This window comes from Rhodnius prolixus, unplaced genomic scaffold (assembly GCF_049639745.1).
Source record: "Rhodnius prolixus isolate KJV_2025 unplaced genomic scaffold, Rpr scaffold_11, whole genome shotgun sequence".
Classification (NCBI taxonomy): domain Eukaryota; kingdom Metazoa; phylum Arthropoda; class Insecta; order Hemiptera; family Reduviidae; genus Rhodnius; species Rhodnius prolixus.
In genome coordinates, this window is record NW_027411625.1 from 3,441,770 (window position 1) to 3,455,267 (window position 13,498).

At 33.9% G+C, this 13,498-nt stretch overlaps 1 protein-coding gene across 1 annotated transcript in view; it reads right to left on the reverse strand.

Moving 5' to 3' along the window:
- Ser (protein serrate) overlaps positions 1-13,498 on the reverse strand; it is a 154,741-nt gene that overhangs the window by 95,308 nt on the left and 45,935 nt on the right. The window contains exon 4 of the mRNA XM_074138491.1: positions 9,854-10,108. Within this exon, the coding sequence (XP_073994592.1) occupies positions 9,854-10,108 (255 nt within the window). The remainder of the gene's footprint in view (positions 1-9,853; positions 10,109-13,498) is intronic.

A 13,498-nucleotide genomic window follows, 5' to 3' on the forward strand; every position in this document is an offset into this window, starting at 1 on the left:
GATCTCAAAATGAAGGCAACCCTTTATGTATTTATTAGCTTCTGCCTTAAAACAGGATAAAAAAGACAAAACAAGTAGAAATCTAGACGAACTGGAACCCAATTCAGTATTTTGCCGATATATTTTACTTTTCGATCTCAAAATGAAGGCAACCCTTTATGTATTTATTAGCTTCTGCCTTAAAACAGGATAAAAAAGACAAAACAAGTAGAAATCTAGACGAACTGGAACCCAATTCAGTATTTTGCCGATATATTTTACTTTTCGATCTCAAAATGAAGGCAACCCTTTATGTATTTATTAGCTTCTGCCTTAAAACAGGATAAAAAAGACAAAACAAGTAGAAATCTAGACGAACTGGAACCCAATTCAGTATTTTGCCGATATATTTTACTTTTCGATCTCAAAATGAAGGCAACCCTTTATGTATTTATTAGCTTCTGCCTGAAAACAGGATAACAAAGACAAAACAAGTAGAAATCTAGACGAACTGGAACCCAATTCAGTATTTTGCCGATATATTTTACTTTTCGATCTCAAAATGAAGGCAACCCTTTATGTATTTATTAGCTTCTGCCTTAAAACAGGATAAAAAAGACAAAACAAGTAGAAATCTAGACGAACTGGAACCCAATTCAGTATTTTGCCGATATATTTTACTTTTCGATCTCAAAATGAAGGCAACCCTTTATGTATTTATTAGCTTCTGCCTGAAAACAGGATAACAAAGACAAAACAAGTAGAAATCTAGACGAACTGGAACCCAATTCAGTATTTTGCCGATATATTTTACTTTTCGATCTCAAAATGAAGGCAACCCTTTATGTATTTATTAGCTTCTGCCTTAAAACAGGATAAAAAAGACAAAACAAGTAGAAATCTAGACGAACTGGAACCCAATTCAGTATTTTGCCGATATATTTTTCTTTTCGATCTCAAAATGAAGGCAACCCTTTATGTATTTATTAGCTTCTGCCTTAAAACAGGATAACAAAGACAAAACAAGTAGAAATCTAGACGAACTGGAACCTAATTCAGTATTTTGCCGATATATTTTACTTTTCGATCTCAAAATGAAGGCAACCCTTTATGTATTTATTAGCTTCTGCCTTAAAACAGGATAAAAAAGACAAATCAAGTAGAAATCTAGACGAACTGGAACCCAATTCAGTATTTTGCCGATATATTTTACTTTTCGATCTCAAAATGAAGGCAACCCTTTATGTATTTATTAGCTTCTGCCTTAAAACAGGATAAAAAAGACAAAACAAGTAGAAATCTAGACGAACTGGAACCCAATTCAGTATTTTGCCGATATATTTTACTTTTCGATCTCAAAATGAAGGCAACCCTTTATGTATTTATTAGCTTCTGCCTTAAAACAGGATAAAAAAGACAAAACAAGTAGAAATCTAGACGAACTGGAACCCAATTCAGTATTTTGCCGATATATTTTACTTTTCGATCTCAAAATGAAGGCAACCCTTTATGTATTTATTAGCTTCTGCCTTAAAACAGGATAACAAAGACAAAACAAGTAGAAATCTAGACGAACTGGAACCCAATTCAGTATTTTGCCGATATATTTTACTTTTCGATCTCAAAATGAAGGCAACCCTTTATGTATTTATTAGCTTCTGCCTTAAAACAGGATAACAAAGACAAAACAAGTAGAAATCTAGACGAACTGGAACCCAATTCAGTATTTTGCCGATATATTTTACTTTTCGATCTCAAAATGAAGGCAACCCTTTATGTATTTATTAGCTTCTGCCTTAAAACAGGATAAAAAAGACAAAACAAGTAGAAATCTAGACGAACTGGAACCCAATTCAGTATTTTGCCGATATATTTTACTTTTCGATCTCAAAATGAAGGCAACCCTTTATGTATTTATTAGCTTCTGCCTTAAAACAGGATAAAAAAGACAAAACAAGTAGAAATCTAGACGAACTGGAACCCAATTCAGTATTTTGCCGATATATTTTACTTTTCGATCTCAAAATGAAGGCAACCCTTTATGTATTTATTAGCTTCTGCCTTAAAACAGGATAAAAAAGACAAAACAAGTAGAAATCTAGACGAACTGGAACCCAATTCAGTATTTTGCCGATATATTTTACTTTTCGATCTCAAAATGAAGGCAACCCTTTATGTATTTATTAGCTTCTGCCTTAAAACAGGATAAAAAAGACAAAACAAGTAGAAATCTAGACGAACTGGAACCCAATTCAGTATTTTGCCGATATATTTTACTTTTCGATCTCAAAATGAAGGCAACCCTTTATGTATTTATTAGCTTCTGCCTTTAAACAGGATAACAAAGACAAAACAAGTAGAAATCTAGACGAACTGGAACCCAATTCAGTATTTTGCCGATATATTTTACTTTTCGATCTCAAAATGAAGGCAACCCTTTATGTATTTATTAGCTTCTGCCTTAAAACAGGATAACAAAGACAAAACAAGTAGAAATCTAGACGAACTGGAACCCAATTCAGTATTTTGCCGATATATTTTACTTTTCGATCTCAAAATGAAGGCAACCCTTTATGTATTTATTAGCTTCTGCCTTAAAACAAGATAAAAAAGACAAAACAAGTAGAAATCTAGACGAACTGGAACCCAATTCAGTATTTTTCCGATATATTTTTCTTTTCGATCTCAAAATGAAGGCAACCCTTTATGTATTTATTAGCTTCTGCCTTAAAACAGGATAACAAAGACAAAACAAGTAGAAATCTAGACGAACTGGAACCCAATTCAGTATTTTGCCGATATATTTTTCTTTTCGATCTCAAAATGAAGGCAACCCTTTATGTATTTATTAGCTTCTGCCTTAAAACAGGATAACAAAGACAAAACAAGTAGAAATCTAGACGAACTGGAACCCAATTCAGTATTTTGCCGATATATTTTTCTTTTCGATCTCAAAATGAAGGCAACCCTTTATGTATTTATTAGCTTCTGCCTTAAAACAGGATAACAAAGACAAAACAAGTAGAAATCTAGACGAACTGGAACCCAATTCAGTATTTTTCCGATGTATTTTACTATTCGATTTCAAAATGAAGGCAACCCTTTATGTATTTATTAGCTTCTGCCTTAAAACAGGATAACAAAGACAAAATATGAAGAAATCTGGCGATATAAAAGCCGTTTCGCTATTTTTCCTTTTTTGTTTACCTTAGTTTCCAACAGGAGGCTACACTTTGTGGATATTTTAGCTTTGGTCATAAAACTGGATAACAGAGACCAAAGAAGTAGAAAGTTTGACGAACTTGAAGCCTATTGAAGCCTTAATTTTTTTTTCGAACTGATTTCTAAATCTTTTTGATTTATGAATATAAACTACTCAAAAGTTGCTAAGGAATTTATAAATAACATCAAATATAATTAACTTGCACAATGTTTTGATGTTTATCTCGTTATTTTGGCATTCAATATTTGTTTATATTAAGGAATTAATGCACTTGTTAGTCGTACAAAAGTTAATTCATTTTGATAAACCACAAAAACAAACATTGCTAATTTTGTCCTTTAAAATGATTCAGTATTCTAATGCATTTGAAAGTGAGCGAACTTTTTTTTCTTCTCAATTCTAATTTTTCATCATGGAAAGAAGACCTCTAAGTGATGAAAGGGCAAATTTAATTGTCCAGTTTCATTTACAGGGCCTTTCTCAGCTTGAAATTGCTAATGCTTTGAACATTGCGCCAAGTGTTGTTTGCCGAGCATTGCAAAGATACCGCGAGTTTGGAACTGCACAAAGACGCCATGGCGGTGGGAATTTTCGAAGAACCACTGAAAGAGAAGACCGCCTAGTGAGGATGAATGCCCGCAGAAACCCTTTTTTGACCGCCCGACAGTTACAAAATCGTCTTTTTGAATCCTCTGGGACTCAAGTATCTGATCAAACGATTAGAAATCGATTGAGAGAGGTTGGTTTGCGTTCGTATCGCCCAGTTAGAAGGCCCTCTTTGGATACTCAGCACAGAAGAGCAAGATTGGAATGGGTAAACTCTAGGTTGAGGGAGAACCAAAACTGGGAATTTGTATTGTTTAGTGACGAGTCAAGATTCTGTTTATGGAGTGATAGCAGACGTTTGCGAGTGTGGAGAAGGCCAAACACTCGTTTTGAGCCACAATTCATCCAACCGGAACAGCACACCGCGGTGGCGGTGTCATGGTGTGGGGTGGAATTACTCTCAACAATCGTACTGAACTCCACATCATTCAGGGCTCTTTAAATGGGATCAGATACAGAGATGACATTATTCGGGGGTTTGTCTCAGACTTCCGAGACAATATTGGGCCACAATTTGTTTTTCTCGACGACAATGCCCGCCCTCACCGCGCCAGATGTGTTCTTGAAGAAATTCGTCGTCTCGGCATTACCCACTTACCACTGCCAGCACTATCACCAGACCTAAACCTAATAGAGCACATTTAGGAAAATTTACAGAGACGACTAAATAACCATCAGCCCCAACCCAGGAACACCGGAGTGCTTGCTAACGTTTTAACGTTACTATGGGAAGAAATTCCGCAAGAAGAAATAGCTGCCGTTATTTTGAGTATGGCAAACCGTTGTTCAGCTGTTCAGAGAGTAAGAGGAGGCTACACCAGGTACTGAAAAACCATTAATTGGATTAACAAAATAAAAATTGTGGAAAAACCAGTGGAGATGTTTTCCACAATTTGTTAGGCGACACTCACGGCTTTTGTTAAATCCTGTTTTATCTTTGTTTTTAAAAATTTTATTTGTTAAAGATAATGTGATATTAAAAGACAAATGAAGCAACTTTTATTTAAAAGAAAATATAACTCTTTCTGTCTTTTTTTGATCTTTTTATTGCAATTCCTTAGCAACTTTTGAGTAGTATATATTGGTTTTAGTGACCGTAAAAATATTATATTAAGGATTCAAATTGGTTTACCTTTTTGACTTATTAAAGCTATAAGTAATAAGTCAAAATATCTAATCAAGTTCATCACCTCATTAAAACTGTCCGGTAGAACAGTTGTATAAGGTTTGATCGTCAAAAACTATTACTTTACAAGAAGAAGTAGCTACTAACCATAAGTCAATCAAGTCAATTACTGCTAACCAAGTTACCAAATTACATCAGTTTCTTTCAGGTGTAATGGTTGTATTAATACAAGTATATTGTAAAGATACTGTGTATTTATTTAGTACAACACGAAATCCATTGCATGAATTTGTTTTTTGGTGACCAAAGGAACGTTCAGCGAATTATTTTTTTGTAATATCTTTAGTTGTTTGGTCAGTCGTTCATTAGCTGAATTTACAAGATATTCTGATGAATGCTGCTTTCCAATCTATTCCAATGTGTAACTCTACCACCACTTATTCAGAGCTACCCCCTGTAATTTCGCTCCTAATCAAAGTAAAAAACTTAGTCAAAAAAGCTTACTCAAGGCACCGTCTCCTCTGGATGAAAAGAGTTTTTAATAAATCAGCTAGCTTGGTGTCTAAACTTTTACAGTTGCATAGAAATTCCTCGTGGAGCAATCTGCTTTCCAAACTATCCCCACACGACAATAAGTTGTTTAGAATTGTCAAAGGCATACGTCATAACTCTGTGAATGTTCCTCCTCTCTCCTTGAATAGTCATCCACCAAACAACAGACAGTTGAGTAGTCTAAATAATTATGCTTACAGTCCCCAACACAAAGCTGCCACATTGGCGGACTACTTCGCTAAAGTTCATTCCATGAATACTGACTTAGGTGTCCCTTCGTTCACGCGGCACGTAATTTCCGCTGTCAGAAAATTTATTACCCCTTGTATCAAGCATGAGGATTGTAAACTTACTTCACCAATGGAGCTCAAGAGAATAATTTTTCATCAAAAAAATCGCAAGTCCCCAGGTTTGGACGGTATTAACTCTCGTATAATGAAAAACTTATCCAGGAAAAGCTTAATACACATAACTAAATTAATAAATTATATGTTGATGTTTGGCTGTTTTCCACAAACCTGGAAAACCGCCAAAATTATTGTAGTTCCCAAAGTGGGTAAAGATGCTACTCTTCCCAGTAGCTATCGTCCTATCTCTCTGCTCCCTTGTCTCAGTAAAGTTGCTGAGCGTGTTGTTTTGAAAAGACTTAGTTCATTTATTGAGAATAATAATATTCTGTCCCCTGATCAGTTCGGTTTTAGGGCGGGACACTCTACAACTGCACAACTTGCCAGAGTTATTGACGAAATTGAGCACAATTTTAATCTAAATAAGCACACCGGGATGGCTCTGATCGATGTGGAAAAGGCTTTTGACTGCGTATGGCATAATGGTCTAATTTATAAGTTAATACAGTACAACTTTCCGAAGTACTTAGTCCACTTTGTTAACAGTTACTTAACACACCGTCAATTTTGTGTTACAGTTGGTAACGCTACTTCTGGCTTTAGAAAAATTGCGGCTGGTGTACCCCAAGGCTCAGTCCTTGGTCCCACACTTTTTAACATTTTCATAAATGACATAACAAAACTTAAATTCAGACCAAAATGCTCGTTATACGCTGACGACACTGCACTTTTTCTGTCGTCTTTTAGAGTGGATACAATAGCCAGGCATCTTTCTATTGCACTTGGAAAAAGTTTTAAATATTTTAATAAGTGGAGAATAAAACCCAATGAAGCGAAAACTGAAATAATTTTGTTTACACGTAGGAGGCCCCAAGTCATAAATTTTGTAAAAGTTAATGGTGTTGATCTCCCTTGGAAAAGAGAGGTCAGGTACCTTGGTGTTGTGTTGGACTCAAAGCTGACGTTTACAAAACACATCAATTCAATTTGCAACAAATCGCTCGGTATTTTGTGTAGCTTATTTCCTCTGTTCAATAAAACTTCAAACTTGAATTTTGTAAATAAAAAGTTAATTTACTACCTGTATATTCGGTCTGTATTGCTATATGCGGCCCCAGTCTGGTCTAATACTTGCCCCACAAACTATAAAAAATTACAACGCGTGCAGAATAAATGTTTGAGATTTAATTGGGTCCTACCCTCGCTGGACACCAATCGACTACATGCATGCCATACTTGATGTGGCCAGTGTCTCTACGCAAGTGTACCTTCTTTCAGAAAAATTTGTCAGCTTGTGTGAAGCCAGCACACACTTGTATGTATCCAATATAGTTAATTACGATCTAACATCTCTTGCATACAAAAAATACAAACATAAGAGACTAAAACATATTTTGTTTTAGTACTGTTTATTTGTAGTTGAGGTTTTTTTTTTTTCTTCTTTTTTCCTTAGTATTTAATATTAATTTTTCTTACTTTGTGTTATTTTAAGCTCTGTTGAGTGTATATAGGCACTATCGCCTGAAACCTCTTTATTCCTGTAAATATGTACATTTTATAATTTGATTTGAAGCCAATAAATATATAAATTGAAATTGAATCATTAGCTGTTATTAATATTTGTCAGGTATGTCAAGAATAGGTTTTAGTAGTGTCTTGTAGTGTATTGTTAGTGTTATTATGTTAATAAGCGGCTATAACTGTCTCAGTTGGGTTGTGATTGTTGCAGCTTTGAATTGATGTGTCGATGTCCGGAGTTACATCGCACACTCTTTCTGATTCTAAGAGATTTCAAGAAAGATTTTTGCTTTCGTTTTCCACAGGTTCAATTCAATTCAATGTTTTTAAGTCGGTGATGGTTTTGTTAATATCTGTGTTGTCGTTTTTTGTCAATGCCAATGTGTCGTAAGTAGCTAACATCTTTATTCTAAGTATAGCTCTATTCATAGAGTAGAAATTGAAGAGTATAGGACTTATTGCTCCCTTAGACAGGCTCGCGAGCATTGTTGTCCAGTAAATGTTACTGAATCTTACCCAGAAAGTTAGGTCTTGCAAAAAGGATCGTATGATTTGAATAATGTATTTAACAACGGAAGTCTACCTAATTTTGTAAAGCAGTTCAATGTGTCAAATTTGTCAAAAAAACATCCGTTAAATCAAAAAAATATAGCTGCTGTGTACTTTCTGTTTTCTACTTTATTCACGATATGTTCAGTTACTCGCTTAACTTGGATGTTATCGATAAATGCTTTGACCTGAACCCAAATTGGTGGGATGGTATTCAGTGTGAGTCAGTCAAGTTATGTTATAGTTGTTAGCAAATAAAATTGTCCCGACTATTATTATTTAAATGAATACATAAATATCCAATGTTAGAGTTACAAGTGATTGTCAACAGAAGCACTTTGTGTCGTTTACATTACACCAACGTTTTTAAGTTTTTTAACTTTGTCTCACCCTTCCAATGTGGAAGTATTACAATCGACAGATTTTCGATATGCCGGAAATAAATAATATCCGTTCCTTGAACATGACGGAAGTAGTTGGTACAAATCCTTCTATGTGAACGTCTTTTTCTTTGTACAAATGCTGGAATAAAATTAAAGAATCCCTAGAAGGTATTTAAGGGATAAGCATGTTTTGTGCTTAGGTAATGTCTTAGAACTGTAAAATGGAAGTTGTGAAGAACGTAAGCAGGAAAACCTGAATCATACCTAGTTCATTTGTATTGGGAAATAATTGTTGTTAAATTAAATATCGATGAATATGTGATTCTAATCGTTTAACAAATTAATAAAATCTTAAATAGAATACTTTTAACAGGAGAGAACTTGCTGCACGCTCGTTATATTCATGTTTTTTGCTTCTTTTTTTTTGTGAGGTTGGCTCACCTGTGTATGGGTTTTTGGTAGGGAATGACTTTAAAGAGTGTATCAGAGTGACAGGTTATTTTGTCTTTCATAATGTTTTGGTGAATTTGATTTCTGTTTGTTTATTTTTTATGTATCTCTAAAAAAGCCAAAAAGCCTTGTCAACATAAAATTTCTAATTAAATGTCAATAAATTCGTGAAAATCTGTTTACACGTCGAGAATTTGAACGATTGCAGTACTTTCACTTAATAGGTGTAAGAGCAGGATGGCACTTTAATGTCACTTAGGTAAGCTTTCACCACTTCTTCCTGCCAAATATTTTGAATATCTGTTTAATATTTACAGAGTTATTAGTATGTATAAATGTTTAAGAGGGAGGGGCCATACATAAATGTGGGATAACTCTTCTTCCATTCGATAAACAGCTTTGAAATTTCCAAACAGTCAGAGGACCTCCGCAAAACGTTGTATTTCTGTTGGAAAATTAATATTGAAAACCGATCCCGAATAAGATAAAATTGTAACTTTGATCTTAAATATCTCAACAAATATTAGGGATATCGAAATGGGATCAACGCCATTTTTCACAATTTTTTATGCAGTTTTCATAATCATTGTCAAAACTAGTGGTCCTTATAAAATTCCAAATCGAATGACACCTCATTGATGAAAATCGGTCCACGCGTTTAGGCGCTACGTTGTTACAAAAAACGGTAACAAGAAGAACTAGAACAATTTTTGAAAATGCCATTTTTGCTCATTTTTCAGCATTTTTCTCGAAATCTATTAGATCTTGGTTGTTGCAAAAAAATTACAGTTATAAAGGAAGATTTGCCCTATATTATAAAGAAAATTTGGGAATTTTATCTTTTATAGGAAAAGAGAAAAAAATTGTCAAAGTTGGGTGTTTTTCAACGTTACGCTTTTTCGTGCAGTTTTTGACGATCAACCCTTATACAACTGTCCTACCGGACAGTTTTAGTAAGAGGTTGGAAATTACATGGATTTGATGTACAACTTAACAAAAAACTAGTCATCTTAATAGGAATGCATTTCTTGAGTAAAAAATGATAATAATAATTCAGGATAAGCCATTTGAGGGGCCTTGGTTGCATGCACAAATCAATTGTAACCAAATCAACACTTACCTATCTCACAGTTAGTCCCTTTCCAGCCGTCTAAACACACTTTATCACCTTCATTGTCGCACAAATAATGTCCGAATTTATCGTCTCTCGGCCTACAAAACTTTGTACACGTAGAATTAAAATAATGCCTATCGCACTGCACGCGAACACGATAGGTGATACGAGCCGTTTGACCTTTGTGGTTGAGAGTATGCCATTCGGCGCTGGGCAATATGATGCCTGAGTATGATGCTTCTTCTAGCAATCCTTCTACAGCTGAAACAATCAGAAAATTGAAAATTACATTTTGTTTTGGTAGGGAATGACTTTAAAGAGTGTAACAGAGTTAAAGGTTATTATCGTATACAGGGTGAACCAGTAAGTAATGTCCATAGGCCTACTGTGTGTAGTACATCTAAAGTGGAATTCAATGACGTATTGGCCAACTTCATATTTTCCACTGTTCTTGAGTGAAGTCACTTTTAGGTTTTTTTCTAAAATCATTAATTTTTTCCAATAAAAATGTTATTACTCAAAAAGTTTTGGTCCGAATTCGATTCTGATGACACGGTTAGAAAGACAGATAAATTTGCTAAAAATTGATACCATTTTGAAGCATAAGTTATTCTCCAAGCAGCCTCAATCTTCCTCCGATTGCTGGAAAAATAAAAGTAATCGAAATTTTTAAGAAAACTCATTAGGCCCTTATGTGATCATTATCAGACCTAGGTGCTGGCACTTTTTAACCTTTGACTTCCTTATTTTAAGACAGCCTACTTTAAAATTAGACTATTGGTCCATCTAAAAGAGTTTTCAATGAATTAAAAAACTTGATAAACTAACACTGTTGAGTGCTCTTGAACACGTTTTATGGTAAAACAAACGTAATTACTCATCCGAAGATAAAAGGAATCCTGGAAAATGATATACCGTTTGAAAGCCCATTAAACAAGGAAACTTTTTATAAAAAGTGGTCAGCACCTAGGTCTGATAATGATCACATAAGGGGCCTAATGGGGTTTTCTTCAAAAATTTCGATTACTTTTATTTTTCCAGTATCCAAGAGGAAGATTGAGGCTGCTTGGAGAATAACTTATGCATCGAAATGGTGTCAATTTTTAGAAAATTTATCTGTCTTTCTAACCGTGTCATCAGAATCGAATTCGGACTAAAACTTTCTGAGTAATAACATTTTTATTGGAAAAAAGTAATGATTTTAGAAAAAAAAATTAAAGTGACGTCACTCAAGAACAGTGGAAAATATGAAGTTGGCTAATACGTCATTGAACTCCACTTTAGATGTACTACACACAGTAGGCCTATGGACAATACTTACTGGTTCACCCTGTATAAGTACTTTATAAGTATACATTAAAGTAAAGTTTTACTCTCGGTTTTTTCCTATTTTTCGAGAAAGTATTTCGAGTTCATAGCGAATTAAATTAAACTGACTTTATCAAAGGAAACACAAGTTTTGTGACTCCCTGATTGAACTCTCAAAGAATATGCTTCTACTGTTAAAGAAGGGTGATCCAATTAAAACGCACCAATCGCTAATAACTTTTGAGGAAAGCGAAAATCCGGAAAAAAGTATGACTACTTTTTATTTAAATAAAAGTATTATGATTGACTGGATACGCGGGATTCGAACTGGGGGATCTGCCACTTACAAAACCACGTTCTTGACCACTAGACCAACATCCCGGCAAGATATTCTTACCGTAATCATAGGTCAAGAAGTCTTGCATACAGGGGAACATTAAAATGATGTGATGATTGCTTTTATTTGATGATAAAACAAATTTATCCTGATTCACCCACAACCATTACATTACCACTACATTCTTTAAAATCTTCAATTATTATTATTTTTTGTTCTTTGCGTCACAAATAACATTTTTTTTTGCAGTCAGAGGACCTCCGCAAAACGTTGTATTTCTGGTGGAAAATTAATATTGAAAACCGATCACGAATAGATAAAATTGTAACTTTGATCTTAAATATCTCAACAAATATTAGGGATATCGAAATGGGATCAACGCCATTTTTCACAATTTTTTATGCAGTTTTCATAATCATTGTCAAAACCAGTGGTCCTTATAAAACCTTGGTCAGTTTTTTGGCCGTAACTCCGCCAAAAATAAAGATACAGCATCGGGGAAGGAAAATTTGAAAACTAGACTAAAAAAAACATATAGTTTACTTGGTGGGTTTTTTCAAAATTCCGCTTTCCTAAAAAGTTATTAACGATTGGTGCGTTTTAAATGGATCACCCTGTATAATATTTATTTTTTCTCAACTAACGAACAAAGAACAAAATATCTCAGTTTAGAGATCTTAAAACATATATCCCCTTATAATTACTCAGAATTCAAAAAACTTTCATGATAGCAGAATAAAAAATTTTGGGTGGGGCGGAATGAATTTTGAAATAATTTTTTGTGAACCATTGAATCAATTCAATATTTATGTTGATCAATAATGTGGCTAGAATAATATAAAATAATGTTATAGATAACTACAAATATTAGACGCAGAAACGAATTAGCTAGTAACTAACAATCGAGAGAATATATGAATTATCTGTATTGACAACTCAAGCTGTGTCTAATGTACTGCTGGAACTAATACCATCGCACGTGAAGTTATTCCCATACACTAACACATACCCAATTATACTTTCAACATAAAACTATTTTATTATTATTATTGTTGTTATTTTTATCATTTTTATTAAATCAAATGACAGCATCTTTTGCCTTCAATATTATGTACAGTGACTCCCATTAATATTGGGACAGTACATACAGAAGTTAAAAATTGACGAAAATTAAAAGTGGCACCCATTTATTCAAATTTTTATAAATTCATTTCATTTTATAATTACTATTAATTAAATAAAAACTATTTAAATAAGTACATAAAAATGTTTTGGTAGATTAAAAAAATATATATAATAATAAGAGCAAATTCTACCTCTCATAAATATTGGGACACTATTATAATTTATAGTTTGTCCAAGGTTTTGCCCGAATATTTATACAATTTGTAAATATATACCTTAAGCATATATTCAATATGAAATTAATAATTAAATTAGTTTATATAAATCAAGCCAGGTGTAACATGTCGCGCAAAAATACAAATACAACGATTGAACAAAGAAAAATTGTAATTTCTTTGCACAAAGACAATAGAAAGTGTTAGAGAGACAGAAAAACTGATCGGACCTAAAACATCTACTGCGTGGAACATCATTCAGCGTTACCAAAAAGAAAAAAAGAATTGTTTCAACCCCACAAAAAGGCCGTCCTCAACTGCTCTCTGAGAGAGAGCAGCGTTATATATTAAAAGAATTAAAAAAGATCACCGACTTAGTGCTCCAAAACTTCAATGTGAAATTTTTGACATGTTTAGAAAGCAAAAAAGGGGCAGAAACAGTTCGGAGAGTGCTAAGAACACTCGACTATCATGGTAGAATAGCCTGGAAGAATCCTTTTGTCAGTAAGATAAATCGTGCCTCCTCTGGCTCTCAAGCCAGGTTAGCCTGGAGGTTATCAACTGCTCTCCGTATCTGAGGAGGCACCTTTGAAGGCACAGTACATGCTTCACAAGTTTAGTAAAGTGCATTATTCGATAAATTAAGGAATAAGTTTGATCCTTTAA